The sequence below is a fragment of the Bos taurus genome, chromosome 3, assembly GCF_002263795.3.
Source record: "Bos taurus isolate L1 Dominette 01449 registration number 42190680 breed Hereford chromosome 3, ARS-UCD2.0, whole genome shotgun sequence".
Taxonomy (NCBI): domain Eukaryota; kingdom Metazoa; phylum Chordata; class Mammalia; order Artiodactyla; family Bovidae; genus Bos; species Bos taurus.
In genome coordinates this window covers 110,680,943-110,707,199 of record NC_037330.1, presented here as the reverse complement: position 1 = coordinate 110,707,199, position 26,257 = coordinate 110,680,943, and the positions used below count along the sequence as shown (strand labels likewise).

The following is a 26,257-nucleotide window of genomic DNA, read 5'->3' as shown; positions in this document are numbered from 1 at the left end:
AGGGGACAGGGGACCCATCCTGGGTCCAGGAAGATTCCACATACCGCAGGCAGCTAAGCCCAGGCACAACAAATACCAAAGCCTGCACACTCTAGGGCCTGTAAGCCATAACTAGTGAGCTCCTGTGCCAACAACTACTCAAGCCTGCGCATGCCCTAGAGTAGGTGCTCCGCAACAAGAGAAGCCCCCGCAAGAAGAAGCCTGTGCACCGCAACTAGAGAAGATCCCCTGCTCGCCGCAACTAGAGAAAGCCTGCACACAGCAGCCAGGGCAGGCAAAAAAATATTTTAAATGTTAAAAAAAAAAAAAGATAGCATTAAGGCCAGATGGTGGTCATGTGCTACACCAGTGGCAGAATAGTACTGGGAGAGTCCTAGAATGACAGTTCTGGGAAGAAGGTCCCAGTCCCTGAAGCTGGAATGTAGTCCATGGAGCTGGTTTCAGGGCCAGTGAAGGACAGCTGCAGCCACAGGGGCACCTAGGGGACCCAAGGGGAAACGCTATATTCCCACTAAGTCTAGAAGAAAGGCTAATAGATGGCAAGGCAAAGAATCAGCTGCAGAGAGCACACCTGGGGCCAGGGCCTGAGGACAAGAGAGAAACCAGCTGAAGTCTGACAGGCTTCCCTACAGAGGTGGAAGGAGCAGGTGGGGCCTGGTCTCCAGGGTAGGACTCAGGAAGAGCAAGCAGGGTCACAGAGGATGCGGGGCTGGCTGAGGGACTCTAAGCAGGTGTTTGCAGAGCCCAAGGGGTTGGATCCAGAGACCTGGACAGTAACTGAATTGAGGGAAAGAGCAGGGGTCAGTAGAGAAGGGAAACTTTCTTCTGAGTCAGGAGCAGCTTCTCTGCACCACATGTGCACCCCACAGCCACAGGGTGTGGCCTGGGTGGGTCGGGGTGAGAGTTGGGCATTTCTGGCTTCACTAGAGGGACAGGGGCCTAGGGCATACTGAAAACATGCGCTAGACGCCACCAGCTTCTGGAAACAGTCGGCAGAGTTTTTCCTGGATCCTAGAGAAAGTGGGTGTCCAGCATCTAATCAAGGACCAACCTGGGCTCCTTCTTTTTCATCCTGGTTTGAGAGTGGGTCTTAGGTCAAATTCTTGAAAGTTTAGAATAAATAAGGCAACCAAGAATCCAAAAGGATTGACAGTGCAAAGCAGTCTAGTCTCTCTTATCCCTCAGGCTCTTTGCCTCTGGGTTATCTCCCCAAGTTCCCACTCCTCTGAGTCAGCAGGGAGAGAATTCCAACACACAGTAACTCCAGACAGATGCCTTCTTTCCATTGTGCCTGACCTCCCAGAGGCAATCGACTCTCAAGTTCTTTTTCCCTAGGCCGGACAAATAAGACTAAGTTAGACATCTCCCAAAGGAAACTACTTCACTAAGGGAAAAGTCACATCAAAAGCAAGATAGTACAAGACCACAGGGATGGATGATGCCACAGGGAATCATTTTTTATTTGGACAAAATAAAATTCAGCCTCAGGAGATTCAGCTGGCTCTAGTGTGGACACAGGATCATTTCTCAGACTCAGCTTTGCACAGTCCCTGGGGATGAGCAATTCATTCCACCAAAGCAAGTGAATTCATGATGTGGGCTCAAGCTGTTTCTGCTGGCCTTGGCCTGAGATGATGGTTAGTGTTGCATGGAATGAGCCAACGAAACTCCCAGGGAAGAAGGATGACAATTACTGCAGACCTACCAGTGGGCATTTGGGCTCTTGCTTAATTCCTCCAGTGAGAAAGACAGGGTAAAGTTTGGCTACTGCGAGGTCTCAGGTGATACCCTTTCTCTTCCTACTCCTGCCCCAGACAGGTTTCAAACAAATATGGAAGAGACTGAGAAGCCTTCTAGGAAAAAGAACAAATTAACTATGCTCACAGTTGAAATACAGACAGAAGTCCAGAGAGGCAAGTGAATATATCCATTTCTAGTGAGGGTGTGGTAAAACAGGGAGTGTTACAAAGTTGTTGATTGGTATGTAATTGGTACCCCATTTTTGGAGGCAATTTGGTGATGTGATTAAACAACTTGAGTGCACATACATACTCCTTGACACAGCAATTTCATTGCCAGGGATTTATTCTATAGATTTACAAGTATGCAAAGATTTGTGGACAGCGACACTCATTGCATCATTATTTATCACAGTAAAACAGTAGAAACAAATGCACATTAACAGGGGGACCAATTGAGTAAAATAAATACTTTGCTTTTATTCAAAAAATGAGGTTGATTGATATGTGCTGATATTAACAGATGTACAAGATATATTAAATGAGGAAAGCACAGAAAAGCCTTGTACTACTATCCCATTTGTGGATTTTTGGAGGAAATTGACTATACATGTATTTGTACTGAAATAGAAAACCTCTGGAAAGATATACACCACAAGAAACTGTGAACAGTGGTTACCACTGGGGGACCTTTATTTTCTATTTTGCATTTTTCTCTAGTACTTTGAATTTATTTTTATGAATGTGTATTACTTTTAAAATGCAAAAGAAAACATTTAAATAAGGAATAAAGGACCAATGAAAGGTAATTTATCAAAAATAAAAGAAGAAATTTCTCAAATTTACTATTAGAAGGCAAATTCAGTAATAGGACTGGAAGTCAGTATGACATGGTGGCTGATCGGTGAACTTGTCCTGACCCAGCTGACTTGGCAACGTGAATATGCTGCCCTCACTCATTAAACTCGAGACCCAAGCAGTCTTGCTATGGAGCCCCCAGTAACATGGCTGAAGAGAGGGAGAGGTTCCCTTTCCCACTTGAAGCCAACTGCTAAGTCATCAAGGCACAAGGAGAGAAAGAACCAGAGGCCAGAACCATTGGCAGGGATTTGCACCGACAGTCTCTCTGCTCAGCTGAAGCTGAAGGCAGCAAGTCTGGCCAATCCCTCTCCCAGGCAATAGCAGGATGGATATCCAGCTTGGTTATCACCAAGTCTTGGCCCTGGAATCTTGGCACATTGGAGGTGATGGACGAGTTGCAGATAACCAGCAACAGCAAAAGGAAGCAATCATCAGTACTCAGTCAGGAATGCATCTGGGTAATATAAGCTTAGAGAATCCCAGAAACACTTGAAGAAAATCTGAGACTGGAGTGTCTGAATGAGTCCTTGGGCATTTTAAGCTAATGATATTCACGTTTCATGCATTCATCTGACATACTGAAGTGTTACTACGTGCAAAGAACAGTAGCAAGCAGTAAATAAGGCAAACATGGAATTCATTAAGTTGAACTGGATAAAAATAAAACTGCCACTATTCAACCTTTCTGGGTCTAAAAAAATGGCACTTTCTTATGGATCAACATAAACACATTCTGAAAAGAGAAAGAACTACAGGCAGAAAAACCAAGAAAAAAAAAAAAAGAAAGAACTATCCAGTTAATTGATTGCAATTATGGAAAGACAAGGGAGCAATCATATCTAATCCAGTCTAGGGTAAGGCGTATGTGGTGCTGATCAAGAAAACTTCCACCTTTGAGGAGGTGATAATGAAAAGGAATTAATGAAGGAGACCGAGGGACATCATTCCTGGCAATCAATTCCAAAGGCCTTGAAGGGCAGGAAACTGGTCTGTTCCAGGGACTGATAATGTGACTCAACCCACGGGGACGCAGACGTGGTAGAGAAGAGGGAAGATGCAGATGAGAGGATGCGGAGAGTGAAGCTGGAGCCAGTCAGGCCTTGGAGGACCTTTTAAGGACTTTGGGGTTTATCCCAAGAGATTTTAAAAACAATGGCATACTATGCGTATCCAAACAATGGTAAAGTCTAGGGAACTTTCCGCTTACAAAGTTTTCCCCCTTTTGGCAGAGCCTGGAGGTCTACAGTTACAGGCGGCTAGTCTGTGGCTGTGTCAGAATTGGAATCCACGTCCTTGCAAAGAGCTTCCACCACCCAGGACTCGGCTGGGAGGGTGGCAAGGGTGAAGCAGGCAGTGGGCCAGGGACCCTTCTAGGAAGAAGCCAAGGAGGCCGAGTGCGCCCCAGGTGCCCCCACCCCCAGACGGCAGCTCAGCGCCCAGCAGTCCCGGCGGAAGCGGCGCACCGAGAAGCAGTAGATGAGAGGGTCCAGGCAGCTGTTGAGACTCAGCAACGCCAGGCTGAGGGTGTGCAGGACGTCGAGCGTGGAGGTGGCCCGGCATCCGCCGCCTTCGCGGCTCGCGGCGACCTCCTGCCCCGTTACCCAGGGCGCCAGCAGCAGGTGGTAGGGCGCCAGGCAGAGGGCGAAGACCAGCAGGAGCCCCAACACCATCGTCCTGGCCGCGCGCCGGTGCGCACCAGCGCGGGCTGGGCCCGGGCCCGAGGGCGCAGCGAGCGCCCGCGCCAGGCTCACGTAGGCCGCGAGCACCAGCAGGAAGGCGGCGGTGAAGAAGGCCACGGTGGTGTAGGCCAGGCCGGCGCGCGCCCAGCCGCGCTCCAGGCAGCGAGAGGCGCCGCCCGGCCCGGGGCTCAGCGCGTGCGGGGCGGCCAGCGAGGGTGCGGCGCAGGCCAGGCCTGCCAGCCAGGCGGCGGCGCACGCGGCGCGGGCCGGGCCGCGGCGGCGCAGGGCCGGGCGGGCGGCCGCCTTGGGCCCGGGCCGGTGCACGGAGCTGCAGCGGCACACGCTGATGAGCGCCGCGAAGGCCACGGCCGCGTAGGTGGACACATAGTAGGCGGCCCCGGCTGCGCGGCAGGCGGCCTCCGGGAAGGGCCAGTGGGCCGGGCCCAGGTAGTAGGTGAGCCACAGCGGCAGCGTGAGCGTGAAGAGCACGTCGGCCAGGGCCAGGTTGAGCAGGTAGAGACGAAGGGCCTGGCCCAGGCGCCTGCCGCTGCGGACGAACACCGCCAGGGCCGCCACATTGGCTGGCAGCCCCAGGCCCAGCGCCAAGGCATAGGCCGCAGGCACCACAATGAAGCGAGCAGGGTCGTCCCAGGGTCTGCAGCCGCCAACACCCAGGTCCCCCACGCTCCTGTTCATCTCGGACCTTGTACTAGCAAGAGGAAGAGAGGTCATTGTGGAGGCCAGCCGCACAAGAAGCCCTCCACCCCGCCTTTCCTCGCCAGACCCCAGTCCTCTCTTCCAAAATCCGTGGTGGGAGGAGACTAGAAGCCGGGAAGCCCCTGTGAGGGGCTGAGGAATTAGTTCCGCCGGTGCCCGCTGGAGGTGGAGCAGAGGGGACTACAGAGTTAGTAGAATGAGCTTGGTGAAAGATGTGGGAAATGAGGGCGGGTCAGGAATCCCAGACAGCTTGGAAATTTTTCACCTTGGCGACTGGGAAGGTGGAAGTGCCCCCTTATAGGTGGAGTAGGGCTCCACTTCGTGGGGCAGGGGCATGTGCATCAAGCCCCAGCAAGGCTGAGCCAACAGGAAGTCAGAGAAACCAGGGTGGAATACAGACTCCTTCCCCGAAAAAGCCCAAGCCTCCAGCTCCAGTGCCATCCAGGTCAGTAGGGGAGAGGCATGGATGGAGTTACGGCCGTAGGATGCAGTGACCCAGGAGACAGGCCCCTGCACAGTGACCTTGGACTTACCTTGGTGAATGTCCTCTCTGGGGCTTGCCTGGAGCACCTTGGGCAGGGCTGAAAAGCTTTCACATCTCAGGCTTTCCAGCCTGTTTCCTTCCCCCTCGTCTTTTGACCACAAAGAAGTCCAGGGTCTGATTTGGAACTTTGGACAGCAAAGCAAAAGAGCACAGGCCCAGAAATCAGGCAGATTCTAGATACACATATTTATCTGCCATGTGACCTTGGGCAAATTACTCAGCTTCACGGAGCCTGTCTTCTCTGCTGTAAAATGGAGATTAAAATACCTACCTCACAGGGTTGTTCGGAGGATTATGAGAAAACATAAGTAAAACTCTGAGCACTGGCTGACACTGGGGAGATACTTCATAACCATTAGCTCCCTTCCCCTCTAGGCAGCACACAGATAAATGTGTGCACTCACACAGGCACACACACAGTGTTAGAGACAGACACCTCAGTCAAACAGCACAAAGACATCTGGGCGTACTGCCCCTCTCTCCAAGGGGGGATACGGGCACAAGCCCATGTCCTGTTCCTATTTTTGGCACACAGTCACACTCCTAGGATATCCCAAAACTTGGTTCCTCCAATACCAAAATTTGTACTTCTGCCTTTGAGCTTCGCAGGCTCATCCTTTCTGGGATCCTGAATGAGTCTATTCCTTTCTCCCCCTCTCTCTAGGCTCTGTCCACCAAGTCTCTGTCCCTCCATTTCCCCACTCTGAACGTCTCCCTGCCATCCCACCAGATCACTCCTACCTCTTGCTGCTCTGGCTGCTACAGCTCTCTCTGGGGCCCGGGGTCTAAGGAGCTGAGACAGAGCAGAATCCACTCCCACCCACACATCCTAGACCCTCCCATCAACCAACTAATCCTGGACAGGACATGAAGAATGGGAGCAACAGCTGGAGGGGCGGGGTCCACCTGTGGCAGCTATGAGTGGGGTGTGTGGGATGCGGCCAGAGCCCCAAAGGAAAGGAGTATGCAAGGCCTGGGGGCACAGGGAGGGAGATAAAACCGTATAAGGAAGGCCTTGCTGCTGAATGTCATTCTGCTGACCTAACCAATGCTTAGGCTGTGGTTTGGGGAGGAGGGTGCCATTTCCTAAGGCCTGGCTTCTCCTGCAACTGAGGCAGCATTGCTAAAGCTGAAGATACTCCTGCTGCTGTCAATCCCAACTACTCCTCCATACCAGCTGGCCAGCCTACTTCTCCAGCACCCAGCCTTTCCTGCAGCTGCTGGTTGGGCCCTAGAGTCAAGCTTGCAGGGCCTTGTTGCTTCTAATCTGCTTACAGGCCAGGCCTTGGTAAACAGGAGCCTTCAATCTAATGCCAGCTGTGAGAGATTTTACTCAAAGTCCCGGCTGGAGACAGGCTGGCTGTGGAATCCTGGAAGGGGTGGAGATGGGAAGAGGCCGGGCTCCTAGGGTGTCCAGGCTCTACTTTCAAGAGCTTCAAAATATCCATGCAGAGGGGCAATTCTGGGAAGCAATGCAGATTTAATTACGTTGGACTGATCATCCCATTTACCTTAAAGTTGAAGAGCAGGGGTACCACGCTTGCCCACTTCTGACTTTGGCAGCTGGTGCGGTGGGAAGTGTTGGGTTCTGGAGTCAATCAAGCCTTAATTCTAGTCTCAGCACTGACACGTGGGCACTTAAGCTTTCTGAATCCACTTTCCCATCTGTAGAACTGCTATTTAATAACAGCATTTACTGAGCACTTATTATGTGCAGGCACTATTGTAAGCACTTTAACTCACTAAGTCTTCACAGCAACTCTATAAAAATCTTTGCCATTATTATCCATATTAAGTGGTAAGAGGCACTACCTACTCTCTCCCTTCTCTTGCTGACCACTTGACCAGTGTGGGTAAATCTTAACTAGTCTAAGTCCATCATGGGAATTCCATTCCCCATGCCAGTGATTGGTTTAAGAATGGAAATATGACATAATTCTGCAGAGTGGGATATGAGGGAAACCTAGGGGTCTTCTAAAAGAGCTTTCCTCTCTCTTTTCATCATGGTATATTATATGCAAATGTGTTGTCTGGAGCTGCTGCAGCTATTTTATAACCCTGATGTCAGTAGTCAATAAATTGAAAGAAGCAGAGGACAAAGTTGAAAGAATATCAGTCTGGTGTCATCGTAAAGCAGCCAAAATATGCAACATTGAAACTGAAGCTATGTTATCTCTGGACCTCCCATAACAGAAAAAGGTTCCTTATTGTTTTGACACTCTGTATATGTAGAGGGTTTCCCAGATGGCTCAGCAGGTGAAGAAACTGCCTGCAATGTAGGAGACACAAGTTTGATCCCCAAGTTGGGAAGATCCGCCAGAGAAGGAAATGGCAACCCACTCCAGTATTCTTGCCTGGAGAATTCCATGGACAGAGGAGCCTTGCAGGCTACAGTCCTTGGGGTCACAAAGAGTCAAACAGGACTGAGCAGCACCAGCATACGTAGTATGCATATATATACACATACACACACACCTACTATAGATAGATTGCATCACTGTGTTTTCAGACACCAGACCTAAGAGTGCCAGTTTGCCTGAGGTTCCCAGCTTGTCAGTGTCAGAGCAGAAATTACCGTTCTATAGTGAAGATGAAATGGAGTAATATACACTTCTTTTCTTTTACTTTTACTTCTTTTACTTCTGTGGGCTAGCAAAAGCCACTGTCCCTACCCCCAAAAGCAAGCTGTAGGCTGTGGCTAGAGTATTTGTATAAATAAATGAACTTTTTTCTTCATTATTTTCCTTGATAGGAAGCACATCATTTCCCTACCTAGGTGAAGGCGGTTGGGGATATGACAGTAGGCACCTTAACATGGTCACTGGCCCTTGAGAACTGTCTTACACGCCCGCTTCTGACTCCCTAGGGCTTCTGCGATTCATCCCCGGTTTCCGGCACTGCTTTAACACACTGCTTTAACAACACCTTTTGGAGTTGGCTGTCCCCTGCCTCTACATAGATGTCCAAGGAGCACTGCACTGAGTGCCCTGGCGGTTTCAGATCCTGTAAAATGATGACTCAATGCCCATTTTTGTTAGCTTTGTGACTCTAAAGTGCATGAGATAAAAAGGAATGGGAGGGATTATCTCATGTGGCTCAGCAGGCAAAAGCAGGTATTCTTAATATTCTGCCATACTCAGTGTGTAAATTCTAAGCTTATAATAAAATCTTAAAAACATGCATGCCTTTTGAATCAGCACTCTCGCTTCAAAGGAAAGAAAATAAGTATGTAGAGGTGATTCACTGTGAGGTTTACAATAGCTAAAAAAATCGGGAACAATCCAAATGTTCCTAGTGGGGGCCTTTATAAATACATCACACTGCAGCCTTACAATGGAATACTACACAGCCATTAACGTCAATGAGATAAAACAGACGTGGAATGGTGATCACACTGCACCCTTACAATGGAATACTACGCAACCATTAACATCAATGAGATAAAATAGACGTGGAATGGTGTTAGTTAGTGTGTTAGGTTTAGAAAGCAAGGAAAATAAAGTAGTACATATAGTCTCATTTTCATTAAAAATATATCCGAATAAAGACACATGAAAAAGTTGGGAGGTACAGTTATACAAAGGAATTGAAAGTATCAATAGTTATTTGGGGGCATTAAAAGTTTGGGTCATTTAAATTTACTTTCACATGACATGAGGAACGCTAAGAGTATGTAACATGGACTCTTCAAAAAAAAGAGCAGTAAAGTGTCCAAGAGAAAGCAGGGCCAGGTAGACCACATGTCTACTTGAGAAAGCAGAGCCAGGTAGACCAGATGTCTACTTCAACACTGGCCACCCTTGACTGTATGGGTAACAAGGTGACATTCTGTGTTCCACCATGTTTCTGCTTTGACAGTGATATGGCCTGAAGGGACAAGAGATACTCTACTCCCAGGATTCCTTGAATGGACTTGGAGACTTCTTCCTAGTGGGTCTGGACATCTTTTCTGGTTTGGACTTAGAGCTAGCAGATATCCAGCAGCAGCAGGAGCCCCAGGCAGACGATGGCTGGGACGCAGGTGTTCAGTGACTCTTTCAGAGACACCAAAGTGAAGATAGCCCCTAGAATGGAAAATGAGGTTCCTGAGGCTCCCAGGGAATGCCTGGGAGATCCAGGAGATCAGAGCCCTCCAGCCAAGGTTGACTCATTCGAGCTTAAGCCCTCTCTTGAACACCGTCCCCCTCCCCACATACACACACCCTAAACTAGCTGCTCTCAACCCTCTGATCCCCCAGAAAAAGCAGAACCAGAAATCAGAAGTTTCTTAAACTAACACAGCCCCTCTCAGGTGGCAAAAAAGAAAACAGGAACAATCCAACCAAACAGGGCATGGAGTGAGTAGGTGGGCATTTTCTGAAGGATCAGATTGCCCCTGATCCTTCTCCTTTCTCAACCCCAGTGAAGGGAAGGGAAGGCCCAGGGACTGGTGGTGGATATGGTGGGGAAGAGCTGAAAATGGGGCAAGCTGCGGAGATGGAAAGAAAGCCTAGAAGAAGGGCAGGAGCGCCAGCAGCAAGGGTGACACAAAGCCAGGGGATACAGAAGAGCCTGAAGATGTCTGGCCTTTGAAGCAGCAGCTGTCTTTGTACACTGGCAGTTCCTGTGGGGAGAGCTACTGAAAGGGGGCCCTCCAGGAATCATCCGCCTTTCTGTTCAGGGGGCCCGGCTTTCTTGCCGTTCCACCTGCCAGACACATGAGTCTGGTGGCAGCTGCTACTTCCTTCCCTCATCTCAGGGTAGGGGTGAAGAGAAAGGGGTAGGGGCTTTTAGGTTCCAATATATCCTTATGACAGAAATATCATGCAGCCAATAGAACTGCTGACAATTGTTATAGTGTAAGTTTTAAAAGCACCTATCCTAGTCTGAAGACCATGGAAACTGCAAGTGAGTAGAAAGTGCTTCTGGTTCCAGAGAAAAAAGCGTGGCAACAGTAAAGTGAGCAGTCAGATTTTTTCCTCCCGCAGAAGTCCCCATTTCACCAGCCCGGTTGCACACCCCTCCCCCACCCCCTTACCCATCATGAGCAGCGTCAAAATCAAGTTACTCATCTCTTGCAGCATCGGTGGGCCCAGGACCAGCAACAGCCCAGCCAGCAGTTCCAGCCAGCCCACAGCCACTTGGTAGCTCATGGGATCTGGCTGGTAGCCGAACACCTTCAGCGGAAACACCTCAGCGAACTGCACGAACAGGGCTTTCTAGAGGTGGCAGGGAATGCCTGTCAGCCACAGTCACCAAGGATCCATCTCCCAGATGCTCCGCAGGGGCATTCTGTGCCAGCACCCTTAACTCCCCCAGCAAAGGAGCTACTATTCTAGGCCAGGGCCAGGGCTGACCTCAGCCAGCCTGGAAAGGAGAGGGCCTCCCTGAGGGGCCGAGCTTTGGCATCAGAAAACACTTTATGCTCCAAAAAGGGCTGGATGGTGGTACACAGATGGACGAACTTTCTCACCAGATTACAACCCAGCCCCAGATTCCAGGAAGAGGAAGCTAGGCTTGGCCCCTCTCATCTAGTGCCAAGGCTTGGGAACTTCATGACTTCTCTTTCCTTCTGCATGGCCTGGTTTCTCTTCAGGCTACTACGCAAGGGAGTATTTGGAGATGAGGAAGGGGATGGAAAGAGAGATTGTATTGTTCATTAAACAGGTTCTACTGAATATCATATGCTGGGACCTGGATCTCACTGCAGCAGACAGGAGGTTGAGGGGTTCAGAGTGACTCAACTCTCTGACTCAAACTCTGTCCTGAGCGACATGACTTCACCTGGACCCTTAGGGTGGCTTTTTCCTGCTCCCCAACCTCAGTTCTACCTTCCCTACTCGGGGCTCTAAGGAAGAAACTCTAAGCCGTCAGGCTCTGAGGATGTTTCCCCAAACAACCCACCCTAAGCCAGGCCAAACGGGGGCAGGGGCGGGGAGGTGGGAAGTACTTTGTCTAGAAAATCTGGCTGGTTTAAGGGGATGGGTGGATTGGTGGGCAGAAAGACATGTCAGCATTCCCGAGAGTGGAACTAGACAGGAAGCCGAAGGGCGACTTCTAGGCCTCCCTCCCGGCCCCAGGAAGGATTCCGGATTCTAAGTTCAGTTCAGTTCAGCTGCTCAGTCGCCTCCGACCCTCTGCGACCCCACGGACGGCAGCACGCCAGGCTTCCCTAAGGTAGTTGAAGGTCTAAAGTTTGGGTCCTGCTTCCTGACTAGCTGTGTAACCTTTAGCAGAAACACTCCACCTTCAGGGCAAGTTTCCTATTTTGTCAAGGAGGGATTAGTTAAACCTCTGCCTCGAGAACTTTCCGAGAACTCAAGCAAACGAAGGAGGGCAGCAAGGGAGCTCGGTCCTACTCCCTCCCGCAAAGGGTCCCCGAGCATTCCTCTTCCGGCTCTAGATTTGCCTGGAAGGGGATACCCGATGGGAAGGGGATGGCAGAGAACTCGCAGGAACTCCCCAGGCCAGTGCCCACGTGTACCGGAGAGCTGGCCGCTCTCCCCCAGCGCTAGCGCCGTCTAGCCCGAAGGCAGGCGGGTCCGCGGGGCGCGGGTAGGCGGGGCGGGGGCCGGCCGGGCACCTGGGTAACGGCCGGGGTTGCAGCCCCCGCTGCCGCGCGGTCGATCCCCCCGCCCGAACGCCCTCCGCCCACGCCGCGCCGCTCACCATCTGCTCCGACACCGGAGCCGAGATCTGCTCCGAAAGCTTGGCCGCCCCCGTGAGCGCGAAGAAGCTGCCCAGCAGCACGCGCAGAGCGGTGAGCGGGAGCGCCATGGCCGCGCAGGCATGCGGGCCGCGCCCGCCCCGGGGTGGGCGCCGCCGAAAACCCGCCCCCTGCCGCCCGGGCGTTGCCTCTCTCCCCGGGCGGCCGGAAGACCTCGCCTCCCAGCGGGGCTGCCTCCCTCCCTCGGCCCGGCACCGGCTGCCTGAAGAGGCACCGCAGGGGCAGGGCATCCCCATCTCACAGCTGGGGACACTGACGCCCGCTTGCTCTTAACTGACACTAAACAGTCCCTTCTGAATTCAGGGAAAGTTTCCCAGCCAATATGGACAGAGCAGAAGAATCAAACACGGGTATCTGGACGTGGCTTGCAAAAAAGCTCCATTTGGGTCAAAAGACGGTGGGGCAGGGGGTCGCTCCTGCCCCTGCCACGCTAGCTTGGCGATCGGAGCTGTCACCTAACCTCAGCGGGCCCCAGTGGTGTCCTCATCTGAAATGCGGATAGCGCAGTATCAGTCCTGAGATACAGCACAACGCCTGACACAAAGAATTATTTGTAAATTATTTGTGAAATTATTAGGAATAAATCAATTGCTAGTGATTATAAAATAAGCTGTTTCTTATCTTTGCCTGAAATACATTTTCGCTCTAATATCTCTCAGTTGAAATTCCAATGTGAAAGGTGTTTGAAAATTCAGCTATGTGCAGCGGTGGGTAGAGGCGTTTGCACTGAACAAAACCTTGCAGTCCACTCCTGGCCCATTTTCTTTTACCGAAATCTATCTAAACCTGGATGAGAAAACTATGACGAATTTAGAAAGTGCTTTTTTTTTTTTTCTAACTAACCCCCACCCCCAGCTAACAATGCTTGTTTACATTTTTTAATGATTTTTTAAAAAATTTAAGGTAGCTTTCATGACACTTGAAAATATATGAAATTCATATTACAGTGTTCATAAATAAGTAGTTTAATTGAACCACAGTTTGTGTATTGTCTACCACTCCATTTGTGATGCAACAAGAGAACTGAGTAGTTCCCACCATATTGCCTGCAAAACCTAAAATATTCACGACCTGGCCTCTTATGAGAAAGGTTCGCTAAGCCAGGTCTAGAGAGCTGAGAGGCCCCTAACAGGGGTCTCAAATTCTCCTGCTGCTTCCATTTCCTGTTAGCCAAGCTGCTTGGATCTGGTTTTCTATCTACCCACAACCGGCTGGCTGAAGACTGAAATGTCCCATGTGTTTCTAAAGGCCAAGCAGTTTCAACATCCAAGTGTGTTAGCTATTACATTATAAACTGGGCCTTTTGCTGAGTCCCTTTGCTGTCCACCTGAAACTATCACAACACTGACAACACTGTTAACTGGCTATACCCCAACAAAAAATAAAAAGTTAAAAAAAAAACACCAACCAAAAAAAACAAAAACAAACCGGGCCTTTCATTACCTACATCTTTGTCACTAATCCAAATGACTGATCCATCAATAAAATAGCTAAGTTCTCTACCTTGGACTATTAAAATTATATATAGTTATGTATAAATGTGTAATTATTAAATTCCTCAACAAAAAGAGAAGAATTATTAAAACACGTATTTAATCACCGAGAACATATATCCACACTAGGAAATTATATTTTCAGATACTCATACAAAATTTAACACAAAATTATAGACTTTGATAATAAGGAATATGCAGATTACTATTCTTTCTCCTTTACCAATTTTTCTATCCTCGGAATTAAAGATGTGACAGCAAGTCGTAGTGCAGGGCCAGAAACCAACAGATTTCTTTGTTTTGACTCAGTCAAAGCTGAAAAGGTAGCATCACATAAATAAATAGTTGAAAACGGTAATAAGAATCTCATCGCCTTTTCATGGAGTTCTGGGTAACTTGCCTTTGCGTTTATCCAAAACTGAGTTACAGACATTGATTTAAATACTGATTGTAACCTTAAATCTGATGATAATTGTGCTAATTTTTCTTCTTCCAAGTCCGTGAGATTACTCTTTTGGTGATTCGTAAAAGGATTAATTATCCACAGATTTCCTGAACGCACGTCGTCTTCTGGTGGATAACAATCATTGAGCATTTGAGAAAGTCCTTCCAGGTGCTCTAATATAACGCCTGCCATACTGCTCATATTTAAGCCTGATGAGCTGGAGAAGTCAGAAAATGAAGGGAACATGTCATAATCATTCTCTTGTGTGCGCTTCAACCACGTTTTTAACTTTTTCTTAAGCACATCGATTTTATTATACAAATTGAAGAGTGTAGTCATAGTTCCTTGGAGACTTAAATTTAATCCATTTATAAGTGAAAAAATATCTGATAAATAGGCCACCTTTGCAACCCATTCCTCATCAAAAAAATACTTGGCCAAATCTGAATGCTTCTGATTTAAAAATATTTCAATTTCATGTCGTAATTCAAATAATCTTGTTAAAATTCTTCCTCTTGATATCCAACGCACTTCAGCATGAAGTGGTAAATTCACATGCTCAGACCCCATCTCTTCACACAAAATTGTCAACATTCGTGAATTCAACGCATTGCTCTTTATAAAGCTTAAAATTTGTGCTGACTGCAAAAGAATTTCATGTAAGCATGGAGACAACTTTGCTGCTGCTAAATGTTCACGGTGAATAAAACAATGTGTAAATGCCACCGTATTCGTGGCAACTTCTTGAATTTTTGCCCTTAAACCAGAACACCTACCAGTCATACTTGCCGCCCCATCTGTACAGAGACCAACACAATGCTTCCAATTCAGAGATTTACTGTCAATATATTTATTTATTAGTTCAAATATTTCAAAACCCGTCATTTGGCAAGGTATTTCAATGCAACATAATAATTCTTCTTTTATATCACTACAACCATAATCAATGAAACGAATATAGCACAAAAGAAGGGTAGTATTTGAGATTTCTGATGATTCATCTATCTGAAGGGCAAACCACTTTGACTCTCTGACTTTTTGTATCAGCTGATCTTCAATGTCTGCAGATAGTTCATCAATCCTGTGTCCAATTGTATTATTAGAAAGAGGAATGGTTTTCATCTTGTCTCCAGCACTGGAACCCAAAACTTCTGAACACATTTCTACTAAATATGGTTTAATTAATTCTTCAGCAATGGAAAATGGCTTTTTGCTGGCAGCAATTTGGAAAGCAATTAAATAAGAAGCTTTAACAAGTGACTTTTCAACTAGTAAACACTTTTTTAAAGCACTGTTTTGACATTCCATTTCAAGAGATTTTTCTTCAAAAAAATCTACTGGTTTGTTTTCTAATTCTGAATGCTTTGTCTTCAAATGATGAGAAAGATTTGCTGGCTTCATGTTTTCACTGGATAAAATTTCTCCACAGATGACACACTGTGGCCTCGGTGAACTTTCTTTTGATCCCGGACAGATAATAAAACCAACTTTTAAATATTCCGCATCGTAAGTCTGGAAAAAACCTATTCTTTTTTTCTTTGCAGGTGGAGAATCAAGTTCCACATCATTTTTCTCATTAGGCATAGATAAATCTGAATGAAATATTTGAATCAGTTATTTTCAAGAATAAGCAATTTATGTTTATCCCCCAAGCATTTAAAATTTACATTGTTACTATTTATATTTGTCAAGAGCATATATTAATTAAGGTTTAAACACAAACCATAATACTTCCATGATGCCATTTTTAATTCAGTTTTTAGCTGAATTTCTGTTTGTTCAAAGCTTGGTCCCTGACAATAGTATTAATAAAGCCGAGGGCAGTCGTTCATGTCCTAGCAATGCCATGCATTCAATACATGAGTGGAATTAGGGCTGATGTCTGTAGAACACACCAAGTTAAAAATAAACTATTTTACTTTTTAAAAGATGTGGGGACGGGAGTAAGAGGAGAAAAAAAATGTTGAAAAAAGTTAATATTGAGTGAATCTAGATGAAGGGTATATTCATTGTGTATATTCATATATTCTTCCAAGGGTGTTCATTGTGCTGTATTTTCAATCTCAAAATTTTGAATTTTTCAAAATTAAAGTTGAGGGGAAAGGGGTTTCATACCCAGTGTCAAAGTGCAGAGAAATGGATGCTATCAAACATTGCTGGCTGGAGCATAAATTGATATAACTTTTCAGGAGGGTAATTCTGCAATAACACATCAAAATCTATGCCTTAACAATCTATGACAGCTTTTGAATCAGTAATCCCACTACTTAGGATTTATCCTAAGGATATAATTATACAAGTGGAGAAAGATCTGTTTATACACCCTTAACTCAATACTGTTTATAACACTAAAAAACCAGTAGCAATCTAAATGTTCAACCTAAGGAGGATGGATACACGTTATATACATATCCGTATGTTATATACATTGGGATCTGTGCATCCATTAAGAATCGCAATATATATTTAAATTTATGCTGATATGAAATGTTTTCATGCAATATCAAGTAAAAAAGTAGTTTACAACAGTATATGGAAAACATCCTAATAGAATCTAGACATTCAAAAAATGTAATAAGCACACACATACCCACATATGTAGCTGTCCACAGATCCCTTACTACCTTCCATATGTGGATGTGTATTTAATATAAAATACAGGTAAACAAAGAGTGTATCATTTTAACAGGAATATAAAACAAATTAGATTTACTGAGGAAGGAAAACAATTCTCCTTGACTCCTACCAAAAGAAAGACATCCTACATAAAAACTCATGGTTAGTTGTTGACAGAATAAGCTTTTAAATATAGTATATTCTGTGAAGTAAAATTATCATTAAAAAGAAATAGCAAAAAAAGTTTTCAGCAGTATATTTATGACTGAGTACTTTTGCTGTCCACCTGAAATTATCACAATATTGTTAATTGGTTATAAACTCCAATATAAAATAAAAAGTTAAAATAAATGTTTTAGGCAGAATAGGCTATAAAAATACCTGAAAATAAAAGGGTAGTGGGATTAAAAGCAGTTAACATGGATTGGGGCAAGAGTATACAACATTTTCAAATAATTTTCCTGATCACCAATACCTCACACACATAGTTATACTTTTAGTAAATTAATTCAGTGTTTAAAAAAGAACCAAGGTTAATCCACTAAAGCTTGTAACTAAATTTGTATTTAGTAATTATAACAGCCTGTCAGTACATCTCAAGAGCAATGCACATGTACAGGAGATGCTTGTTCAGAAGATATTGTCCACATAACGCTTTGGTATGTATGGATTCAATTTAGTAGTTATTAGTGTTTATTGTCATTAACAAAAGGAATAAATTAGACGTTCAAAGTAAGTGATCCAAGAACTAATGTTTTCACATTTAAGAAACTCCCCATGACTTTTCTTTGTTAAAAAATCAAAACAAGCACACAAAACAGAGAACACACTTACTAAGTGTGGAAAGCACAACACGTACCTGTCTGACACTCCTTGTGTTGTGTATGTGGTTTGCAAGAGGTAGCCTTGGTCTGTGTGACAGGTTTGCACAATAACGCTTTGTTCTTTAAAAGTTTTGAAGACTGGGAAGACAGAAGTTTCATGGCATCTGTCTGCACACTTCCCTAGTTAAAAACAAATTCAGAAACCAAAGACAGATTTTTTTTTTTTTAGTATCTTCTCACTGACTATAATTGCTATTGATCGAAAGGTGATATATATAAAAAGAAATCTAATTCTCTGAAAGAGTGGTACAATAAAACTGCTTTGGAAAATATATACTAATTACTAATTCTTCAATCAGGACCAGTACCATTTATTGATTTTTAAAAGTACTCTGCCTACAGTAAGTACAACGAAAACAATCTGCAGATTAGGACAACTGGATATTCAGAAAAACTGGATCAAACTTCAGACCATATGCAAAAAAATACTTCATATGGATTAAAGACCTCAACACACAAAAAATAAAACTTTAAAATTAATGGAGAATTTTCAAATAACCAGAACTCAGAGAAAATACTGTTCATCTAAGAAGGCCTTCTCATCTCTCCTTGCTATTCTCGAGAACTCTGCATTCAGTATATCTTTCCCTTTCTCCCTTGCCTTCTTTCTCCTTTCCCTTTCTTCTGTGCCTGGTTCAAAATTGGGAAAGGAGTATGACAAGGCTGATTTAACTTAAAAGAACATAGGGCTTCCCAGGTGGCATAAGCAGTAAAGAACCCGCCTGCCAATGCAGGAGAAATAAGAGATCCAGGCTCAATCCCTGGGTCAGGAAGATCCCTGGAGGAGGGCATGGTAACCCACTCCATTATCCTTGCCTGGAGGGCCCCATGGACAGAGGAGCCTGGTGGGCTACAGTCCATAGGGTCCAAAAGAGTTGCACATGACTGAAGTGACGTAGCGTGCATGCATACAGAGTACATCATGCCGAATGCCAGGCTGGATCAATCACAAGCTGGAATCAAGACTGCCTGGAGAAATATCAACAACCTCAGAGATGCAGATGATACTAGATGGTAGAAAGTGAAGAGGAACCAAAGAGCCTCTTGATAAGGGTGAAAGAGCAAAGTGAAAAAGCTGGCATAAAATTCAACATTCAAAAAACTAAAGATCATTGCATCTGGTTCCATGACTTCATGGGAAACAGAAGGGGAAAGAGTGGAAACAGTGGCAGATTTTATTTTCATGGGCTCCAAAGTCACTGCAGATGGTGACTGCAGCCACGAAATTAAAAGACACTTGCTCCTTGGAAGAAAAGCTAGGGCAAACCTAGACAGTGTATTAAAAAGCAGAGATACCACTTTGCCAACAAAGGTCCGTATAGTCAAAGCTATGGTTTTTCCAGTAGTCATGTACAGACATTAGAGTTGGACCATAAAGAATGCTGAGCGCCAAAGAATTGATGCTTTTGAATTATGATGCTGGAGAAGACTCTTGCGAGTCCCTTGGACAGCAAGGAGTTCAAACCAGTCAATCCTAAAGCACAGTCCTGAACATTCATTGGAAGGACTGATGCTAAAGCTGAAGTTCCAATACTTCGTCCATCTGATAAGAGCGGACTCACTGGAAAAGACCCTAATGCTGGGAAAGACTGAAGGCAAAAGGAGAAGAGAGCAGCAGAGGATGAGACGGTCAGCTAGCATCACCGACTCAATGAACGTGGATCTGAGCAAACTCCAGGAGATAGTGAAGGACAGGCGAGCCTGATATGCTGCAGTCCAGGGGATCGCAGAGTCAGACAGGACTTAGCGACTGAACAACAACAACAGAGAAAGTATTCTTAAATAAAACATGAAAGACTACAAGCAGAAAAGGCTGATACAATTGACTACCTTGAAATTTTAAACGTTTGCAAACAAAGGCCTTTAAAGTTAAAGGACAAACAACAGAATGGGCGAATGTATTTAAAACATCTTCTTTCATTCAGTAAACATTTACTGAATGTTTACTACAAGCCAGGCACTGTTCTTAGCCCTGGAAGGTCTTAAATTTAAAAACAAAAGCCAGAAAATTAGGATTGTATTTTAAGAGTGATGGGAAACCACCAATGGTACACAGCAGTCCCTCCACGTCTGCAGTTCTGCTTCCTTGGTTTCAGTTACCCATGGTCAACTGCAGTCTGAAAATACAGTATTAAATGGAAAACTCCAGAAATACACAATTCACAAGTTTATGTTACGGAACTGTGCACCATTCTGGGGAGCACGATAAAATCTCCTGCTGTCCCGTTCTGTCCTGAAGAGGAAGTGAACCATTCCTTTGTCCGGCATATCCTGCCCATTAGTCATTTCGTAGCCCTGGTGGTTCAGACAGTAAAGAATCTGCCTGCAATGCAGAAGACCTGGGTTTGAACCCTGGGCTGGGAAGAGTCCCTGGAGAAGGGAGTGGCTACCCACTCGAGTATTCTTGCCTGGAGAATCCATGAACAGAGGAACCTGGCAGGCTACAGTCCATGGGATCTCATAGTCAGACATGACTGAAGCAATTAACACTTCCACTATTTTTTCCACTTTCAGCCATCAAGGATGTCAAACAATTGCCGTGGTATCACAGTGCTTGTGGTCAAGTAACTATTACTGTATTTAGGTTCCCAGATAGCTCAGTGGGTAAAGAATCTGCCTACAATGCAGGAGACACAAGAGACGCAGGTTCAATCCCTGGGTCAGGAAGATCCTCTGGAGAAGGCCATGGCAACCCACTTCCAGTCTTGCCTGGAGAATCCTGTGGACAGAGGAGCCTGGTGGGCTATAGTCCATTGGGTCACAGTCAGACATGACTGAAGTGACTGAGCACAGCACAGCATAACTCTTATTGTATTTGATAATGGCATCCCAAAACACAAGAGCAGCAATTCAGATACGCCAAAGAGAAGTCCTAAAGTACATCCTTCAAGTGCAAAGGGAAAAGCGTAACACTTCATCACAATGCCTACGTACTTCACCTCAATCATCTCATATCATCCAACAATGGTGATACAGTACAATAAGGTATTTTGAGACAGAGATCACATTCATGTAACTTTCATGATAGTATACTGTTATAACTGTTCTGTTATTGCTATGGTTGTTAATCTCTTACTCTGCCTAAGTTATAAATTAAACTTTATCATAGATGTGTATATATAGGAAAAAAATTAGTGTATATATTGGGTTTGGTACTGTCCATAGTTTCAGGCATCCACTGAGGGTTTTGCAACATATTCCCCACAGATAAGGGGAAGACTGTTATTTAAACTTACTTTTTAAATAGATGTTGAAAGAAAATAAAGTGAAGTTGCTCAGTCGTGTCCAACTCTTTGTGACCCCATGGACTGTAACCTACCAGGCTCCACTGTCCATGGGATTTTCCAGGCAAGAGTACTAGAGTGGGTTGCCATTTCCTTCTCCAGGGGATCTTCCCAACCCAGGGATTGAACATGGGTCTCCAGCACTGCAGGCAGGCGCTTTACTGTCTGAGCCACCAGGGAAAGCCACAATAGATGTTAGATGCAATAATTTTGAATGATGTAGTCATTCATAAAGTATATGCATGAAAAGTAAGTTTTCTACAACTGTGTGCCATGTATCCAAACTCAGTCTTGAACACAGTGTTCTCAGTCTCTTATACATCCTTCTAGAGATGGGCTATATAATTAAGTTGCTTCTGATTACACGATGTTGTTGTTCAGTTGCTCAGTCGTGTCCAACTCTTTGTGACGCCATGAACTGCAGCAAGCCAGGCTCGCCTGTCCTTCACTATCTCCTGGAGTTTGCTCAAACTCATGACCATTGAATTAATGATGCTATCCAACATCTCATCCTCTGCTGCCACCTTCTCCTGCCCTCAATTTTTCCCAGCATCAGGGTCTTTTCCAATGAGTAGGCTCTTCATATCAGGCTCTATCATATCAGGTAGGCATATCATATCACATCAAAGTATTGAAGTTTCAGCTTCAACATCAGTCCTTCCAATGAATATTCAGGGTTGATTTCCTTTAGGACTGACTTGCTGTCCAAGGGACTCTCAAGAGTCTTCTCCAGCACCACAGTTCAAAAGCATCAATTCTTCAGCACTCAGCCTTTACACATGGTAGCATATTATTAGCAAGGTCAGCACCTTGCTTTGCCACTTAGCTAACTATCTTGGAAGTATTTTCATATAACTTTATACAAAGCTGCCTGTTAACACTTTTATACACTGAATGCACTATATGTAATTTGAAAAGTCCCTGCTGCTGAACATTAAATGTTACAAATCTTTTGCTACCATAAACAAATAAATATCGTTACATACAAATTGATTCTGCATGTGCTAGTGTATCTATAGACTAAGGTCTTTTCTCTTTTCCTGCAAAGCCTTTACTGTCTCCATTTGGTCCATGGCTTGGGAGAGGGCTCCTGGGTCATTAAAAAGCTGCCTAGTGGCTTTAGGAAGATGTTCAGGCAGAAGTCCTGACACCTGGGGGATGCACAGTGGCCCCTCAGAGGCAGCTGGGCCAGAGGCTCTGAGCCCTTCTGGAGTTGAGGCTGACCCCTCAAAGGGACACGTGCCGGCCCAACGGCAGCCAATCTGTCAGGTGGATGCCCAACTTCTTGCTGAGTTTCACCTCCTCATCTGTGAAGTGATTCTCCAGGACGTCACAGAGCCGGAGGTCTGCACAGGCAGAACCAGGGTATGAAGACCCAAAAGGGCTTGGTTCAGGTTCTTCTCCACGACCACAGCAGTGTCCACAGTGTCCAGGGTTCTACCTCACTCATCGTGGGACAGCTTCGGCCACCCTGGAGGAGGATGCAGCCACTGCACCAGGTTTGTATCTTCAAGAGACCAACTCTCAGGAGAAGTGGTCCACATTCTCCAGAGCCACAGTGCCATGGTGGAAATGGATGCTCAGAGAGCAGTACGTGTGGGAGGCCTGCAGATGCAGGTTGACCACGCATTTCATGCTGGCCTCCACCTTGGTGGAATAATTCTGATTAATCTGGGAGTTCTTGGTTGACTGGTGGTAATAAAGACAATGTTGGCTGGTCCTGGAGACAGTGGATAGCTGAGAAGATGGTTCTGAAGGTTAGGACTGGAAAAGAGGTTGGAGGGTGGTCAGAGGCTGCAAGAAGAGGAGTCCCTGGGTCTATTCCAGCTAGACCCTATTGAAACAAGAGACAGATCCGCAGGACTGCCAGGCGTGCTGACTAGAATAAGGTCGTGTAAGTGCTATTTGGTGGGTCAAAGTATATGAAAATCTGTATATTACAATGTAAAGGAGCCTGTCTGTTTCCCAATACTGTTAAACACCATCAAATGTTTTTTGCTGTTTCTCAATAAGTGAGAAATTATGTAATAGTAGTATGGTTAGATATTTTTCATGTTTAAGCATTATTTATTATATTTCCTCTTCTGTGAACTGTCTATTCATATCCTTTTCCTGGTTTTCCTTTATCTTTTAATTCTAGGCATGTTTTTTAATGGGCAGTATAATATGGGACAAACCCAAAAATTCAAATAGCAAATAATGAAAAAATAATTCTCCCTGTTAAAATTCTCTCCCAGTCTTTCAGTTCTCCTCAGAGGTAATCACTGCTGTCTCATTACTGGCTGCCTTCCAGAGGTATTCCATACAAACGTACAGGCACAAAACATATATAAGACTGCTTTGTGTCTGTACATAAAGAGCCACCACATTCTTTTTAACTGCATGATATTCCACTGCACGGGATACGGTATATTTAACTACAGTCTGAACAGAGCAGCTGTGTATGCGTGCAAGGGACTCCACTTGCCAGGCCATGTGACTAAGTGTGGAATTGGAGAGGATGCATTTCAGACTCTCTATCTAGGGCTATTTTTTTTTTTCTAATTTATACAATATCTCAGGATGAACTCACAACAGCCCTGATCACCAATGAAACCACCAAGATGTTTACAGGCTTTTCCTACTACAAACAATACTGCAACTGTTATCCTTGTACATCATTTCATACATGTGCAGAATAGATCTGAAGGGTAAATTCTTAAAATTGGAGCTCCTGGGTAAAAGAGTACTTACATTTTAAATTTTAACAGGTTTTACTAAGCTGCCCTCTGTAGCAGTTTTACCAACTGCTATTGGCATTTTTATCTTTGCCATCTGATAAAACTATAGTTCTAAATAGCATTTCTCTAATCTTGAAGCTGAATTATGTTTGTGTATGTTTAAGAACTATTTTTATTTCCAAGTCTGTAAAATTATGGATCATACTCTTACCCATGTTCCTAATGGGTGTTGGGTCTTCTGACTGACTCACAGAAACTCTTTACTTATGGGAAAAAATTGCCTTCTACAACATAAATTGCAACTTCTTCATTTTTCTCATGTGTCTTGACTTTGAAATGTAGTTGAATTTTCCTCACAAATCTTTTATGGCTTTTGGGTTCTGCGACATATTTAGAGAGATTTCCCTACTTCTGCATTAAAATTCTTTCCTATACTTTTTCCTAATACTTTCATTATTTTTTAAACTTGAAACCGTTCTCCATCTGGGCATCATTTTGGTTTAACTTAGGAGGTAGAAATCCTATGGTATTTTCTTCCATATGTCTACTCAGTTGTCACAACACTGTTTATTGAATAATCTAGATCTCTCCTAATGATGTGAACTGCCACCTTTATTATTTCTAAAGTCATGTGTATGTGTGTATATATATATACACATACATATATATATATTTACATATATATTATAATTTTATATAATTATATATATATATATATTTATGCATGCATGCATGCATGCTAAGTCACTTCAGTCGTGTCCAACTCTGTGCAACCCTATGGACAGCAGCCCCCAGGCTCCTCTGTCCACAGGATTCTCTAGGCAAGAAAACTGGAGTGGGTTGCCATTTCCTTCTCCAGATTTATATATAATATATATAACATTTCTATAACATTTATAATTATATATAATTTTAAAATAAATTTTATTAAATAAAAAATTATTAAATATTTATATAAATATATTGTATGTATTAGATATTAATAAATATAAATATATATATTTTTATATATTTAGGTCTATTTCTGGACTTTTTTTCTATTGAACTGTCTCTCCGTGGCTTCCTGTTGTTTCAACTATGTAGCTCTATAAAATCTATTGTATAAATGATTCACTTCACATCTAAAACTACCACAGCACTGTAAATCAACAATATGCTAATAAAATTTTTTAAACTTTTTTTTAAATTTGTAGTTATAATTTGGGGAACTAGCTCTTCCCCTTCTTTATTCTTCTTTTTCAGAATTTTGTTGAAAGTTTTTAAAGCATCAGAGTGACAATCTGATTTGTGTTTTAAAATGATCATTCTGGCAACACTGTGGAGGAAAAAAACTGAAAATGGCAAGAATGGAAGGAGAAAGACAAGCAGCAGGTCACCACAATAATACAGAAGAAAGATGGTGGTGGCTCAGACTAAGAAGATGGCACCAGCAGTAATAAGAAGTAAGGAACACTGCAGAGGAAGTGTGCAGGAAATAAAAGGACTCAGCTTTACCTGAGATGGCTATTCATCATCTAACAGTAGATGTCATGCAGACAGTTGGATGGATACGTGAACCTAGAGCTCAGACGTCAAGGCAAGAGAAGTAAGTCTGGTAATCAGCCACCATCCAGGTGGTTTAAAACCAGAAGACTGTATGAGTCCCCTATAAAGAAATGTGAAGATTGACAAAAGAAATAATAAGTATGATGACCTAGAAGTTGAAGGTATTTCAAGGAAGGAAAGAGAGATCAACTGTATCAAATGTTACTGAAAGCATGAGGAGAATGAGAACTGAAAACGGACCACTAGATTTGGCAAAATAAAGACTAATGGAGATCTTGACAAGAAATATTTCAGCAGAGTGGTACAAATAAAAGCCTGACTAGAGTGAGCTAAGGAAGGAAAACAGATTAAAAAAATGATGCAACAAGCAGAGGCCACCCTTAAAGGATTTTTTTCCAAAATGGAAAGCAGAAAAATGGGATAGTAACTGAAAGGCCATGGTATTAAAGAAGGATTTTTTTCAGGTAGGAAATAATACCACATGTTTTTGTGTTGATAAAAATGATGAGTAGAAAGGAAGACAAATCCAGAATATAGAAAGAAATCCATAAGAAAAAAGACAAATACAAAAATGGGGAATAATTAAAAAGAGGAAATTCAAAGAAAAGTCAAATGTTCACAAACAGAAATATAAGCAAACTCACTAGTAATCAGTGACATACAAAATAAAACAATAAGATATTACTGAAGACTGGCAAAAAAAAGTTTAAATCTGAAAACATAAAATGATACTAAGGCTGTAGGAAATGAGTACAAACAGAAACTGCCGGTGGAAATAAAAACTGGAACACCCGCTCAACAGGGTGATTTGAAAACTAAAATGCAAATACACTTTGTCCTCAAAATTCCACTCTTCCATGTCTACACTAGACAAACACACCTGTACACATGCACGAGAAGACGTATACGAGAATGTTCATTCATTGAGCAGAAATTTTTGATAGTGAAGCAACATACGCTTATCAACAGGGCAATAGATAAATAAAATGTGGTATCTACATGCAATGTAGGAGATCAAACCAGT

General features: G+C 44.2%; 3 protein-coding genes across 8 annotated transcripts in view; all 3 read right to left on the bottom strand.

Annotated features, from left to right (window-relative positions):
* Positions 1–2,067: 2,067 nt before the first annotated feature.
* Positions 2,068–8,063, bottom strand: LOC101907642 (platelet-activating factor receptor). Its single transcript, XM_024989862.2, has 2 exons — positions 5,530–8,063; positions 2,068–4,988 (listed from the first exon to the last, which is right to left on the bottom strand). Exon 2 carries the CDS (start codon positions 4,973–4,975, stop codon positions 3,971–3,973), a length of 1,005 nt encoding a protein of 334 aa, XP_024845630.1. The 5' UTR covers positions 4,976–4,988; positions 5,530–8,063; the 3' UTR covers positions 2,068–3,970.
* A 986-nt stretch (positions 8,064–9,049) lies between these two features.
* On the bottom strand, positions 9,050–12,319 carry TMEM35B (transmembrane protein 35B). Its single transcript, XM_002686553.7, has 3 exons — positions 12,189–12,319; positions 10,558–10,738; positions 9,050–9,604 (listed from the first exon to the last, which is right to left on the bottom strand). The coding sequence occupies exons 1-3, from the start codon at positions 12,294–12,296 to the stop codon at positions 9,507–9,509; spliced, it is 387 nt and encodes a 128-aa protein (XP_002686599.4). The 5' UTR covers positions 12,297–12,319; the 3' UTR covers positions 9,050–9,506.
* Positions 12,320–13,080: 761 nt separating this feature from the next.
* Positions 13,081–26,257, bottom strand: part of ZMYM6 (zinc finger MYM-type containing 6) — a 45,837-nt gene continuing 32,660 nt past the window's right edge. For 4 of the 6 annotated variants that reach the window (XM_005204865.4, XM_005204866.5, XM_015466585.3 and 1 more), the window contains exons 15-16: positions 17,660–17,804; positions 13,823–15,776 (exon numbers count right to left, since the gene is read on the bottom strand). In XM_005204865.4, the coding sequence (XP_005204922.1) occupies positions 13,945–15,776; positions 17,660–17,804 (1,977 nt within the window). In that variant the 3' untranslated portion in view covers positions 13,823–13,944. Of the gene's footprint in view, positions 15,777–17,659; positions 17,805–20,920; positions 22,733–26,257 lie in introns of those variants that run through there. The other 2 variants (NM_001206292.1, XM_059884898.1) reach the window with 2 other exon arrangements.

Coding starts and splice junctions, on each gene's coding strand:
- LOC101907642 (XM_024989862.2), bottom strand. CDS start 4,975: ATGAACAGGAGCGTGGGGGACCTGGGTGTTGGCGGCTGCAGACCCTGG.
- TMEM35B (XM_002686553.7), bottom strand. CDS start 12,296: ATGGCGCTCCCGCTCACCGCTCTGCGCGTGCTGCTGGGCAGCTTCTTC. Junction 10,739..12,188: donor CTCCGGTGTCGGAGCAGATG/GTGAGCGGCGCG, acceptor TGCCACCTCTAG/AAAGCCCTGTTCGTGCAGTT. Junction 9,605..10,557: donor TTTGACGCTGCTCATGATGG/GTAAGGGGGTGG, acceptor TTTCCATTCTAG/GGGCTATCTTCACTTTGGTG.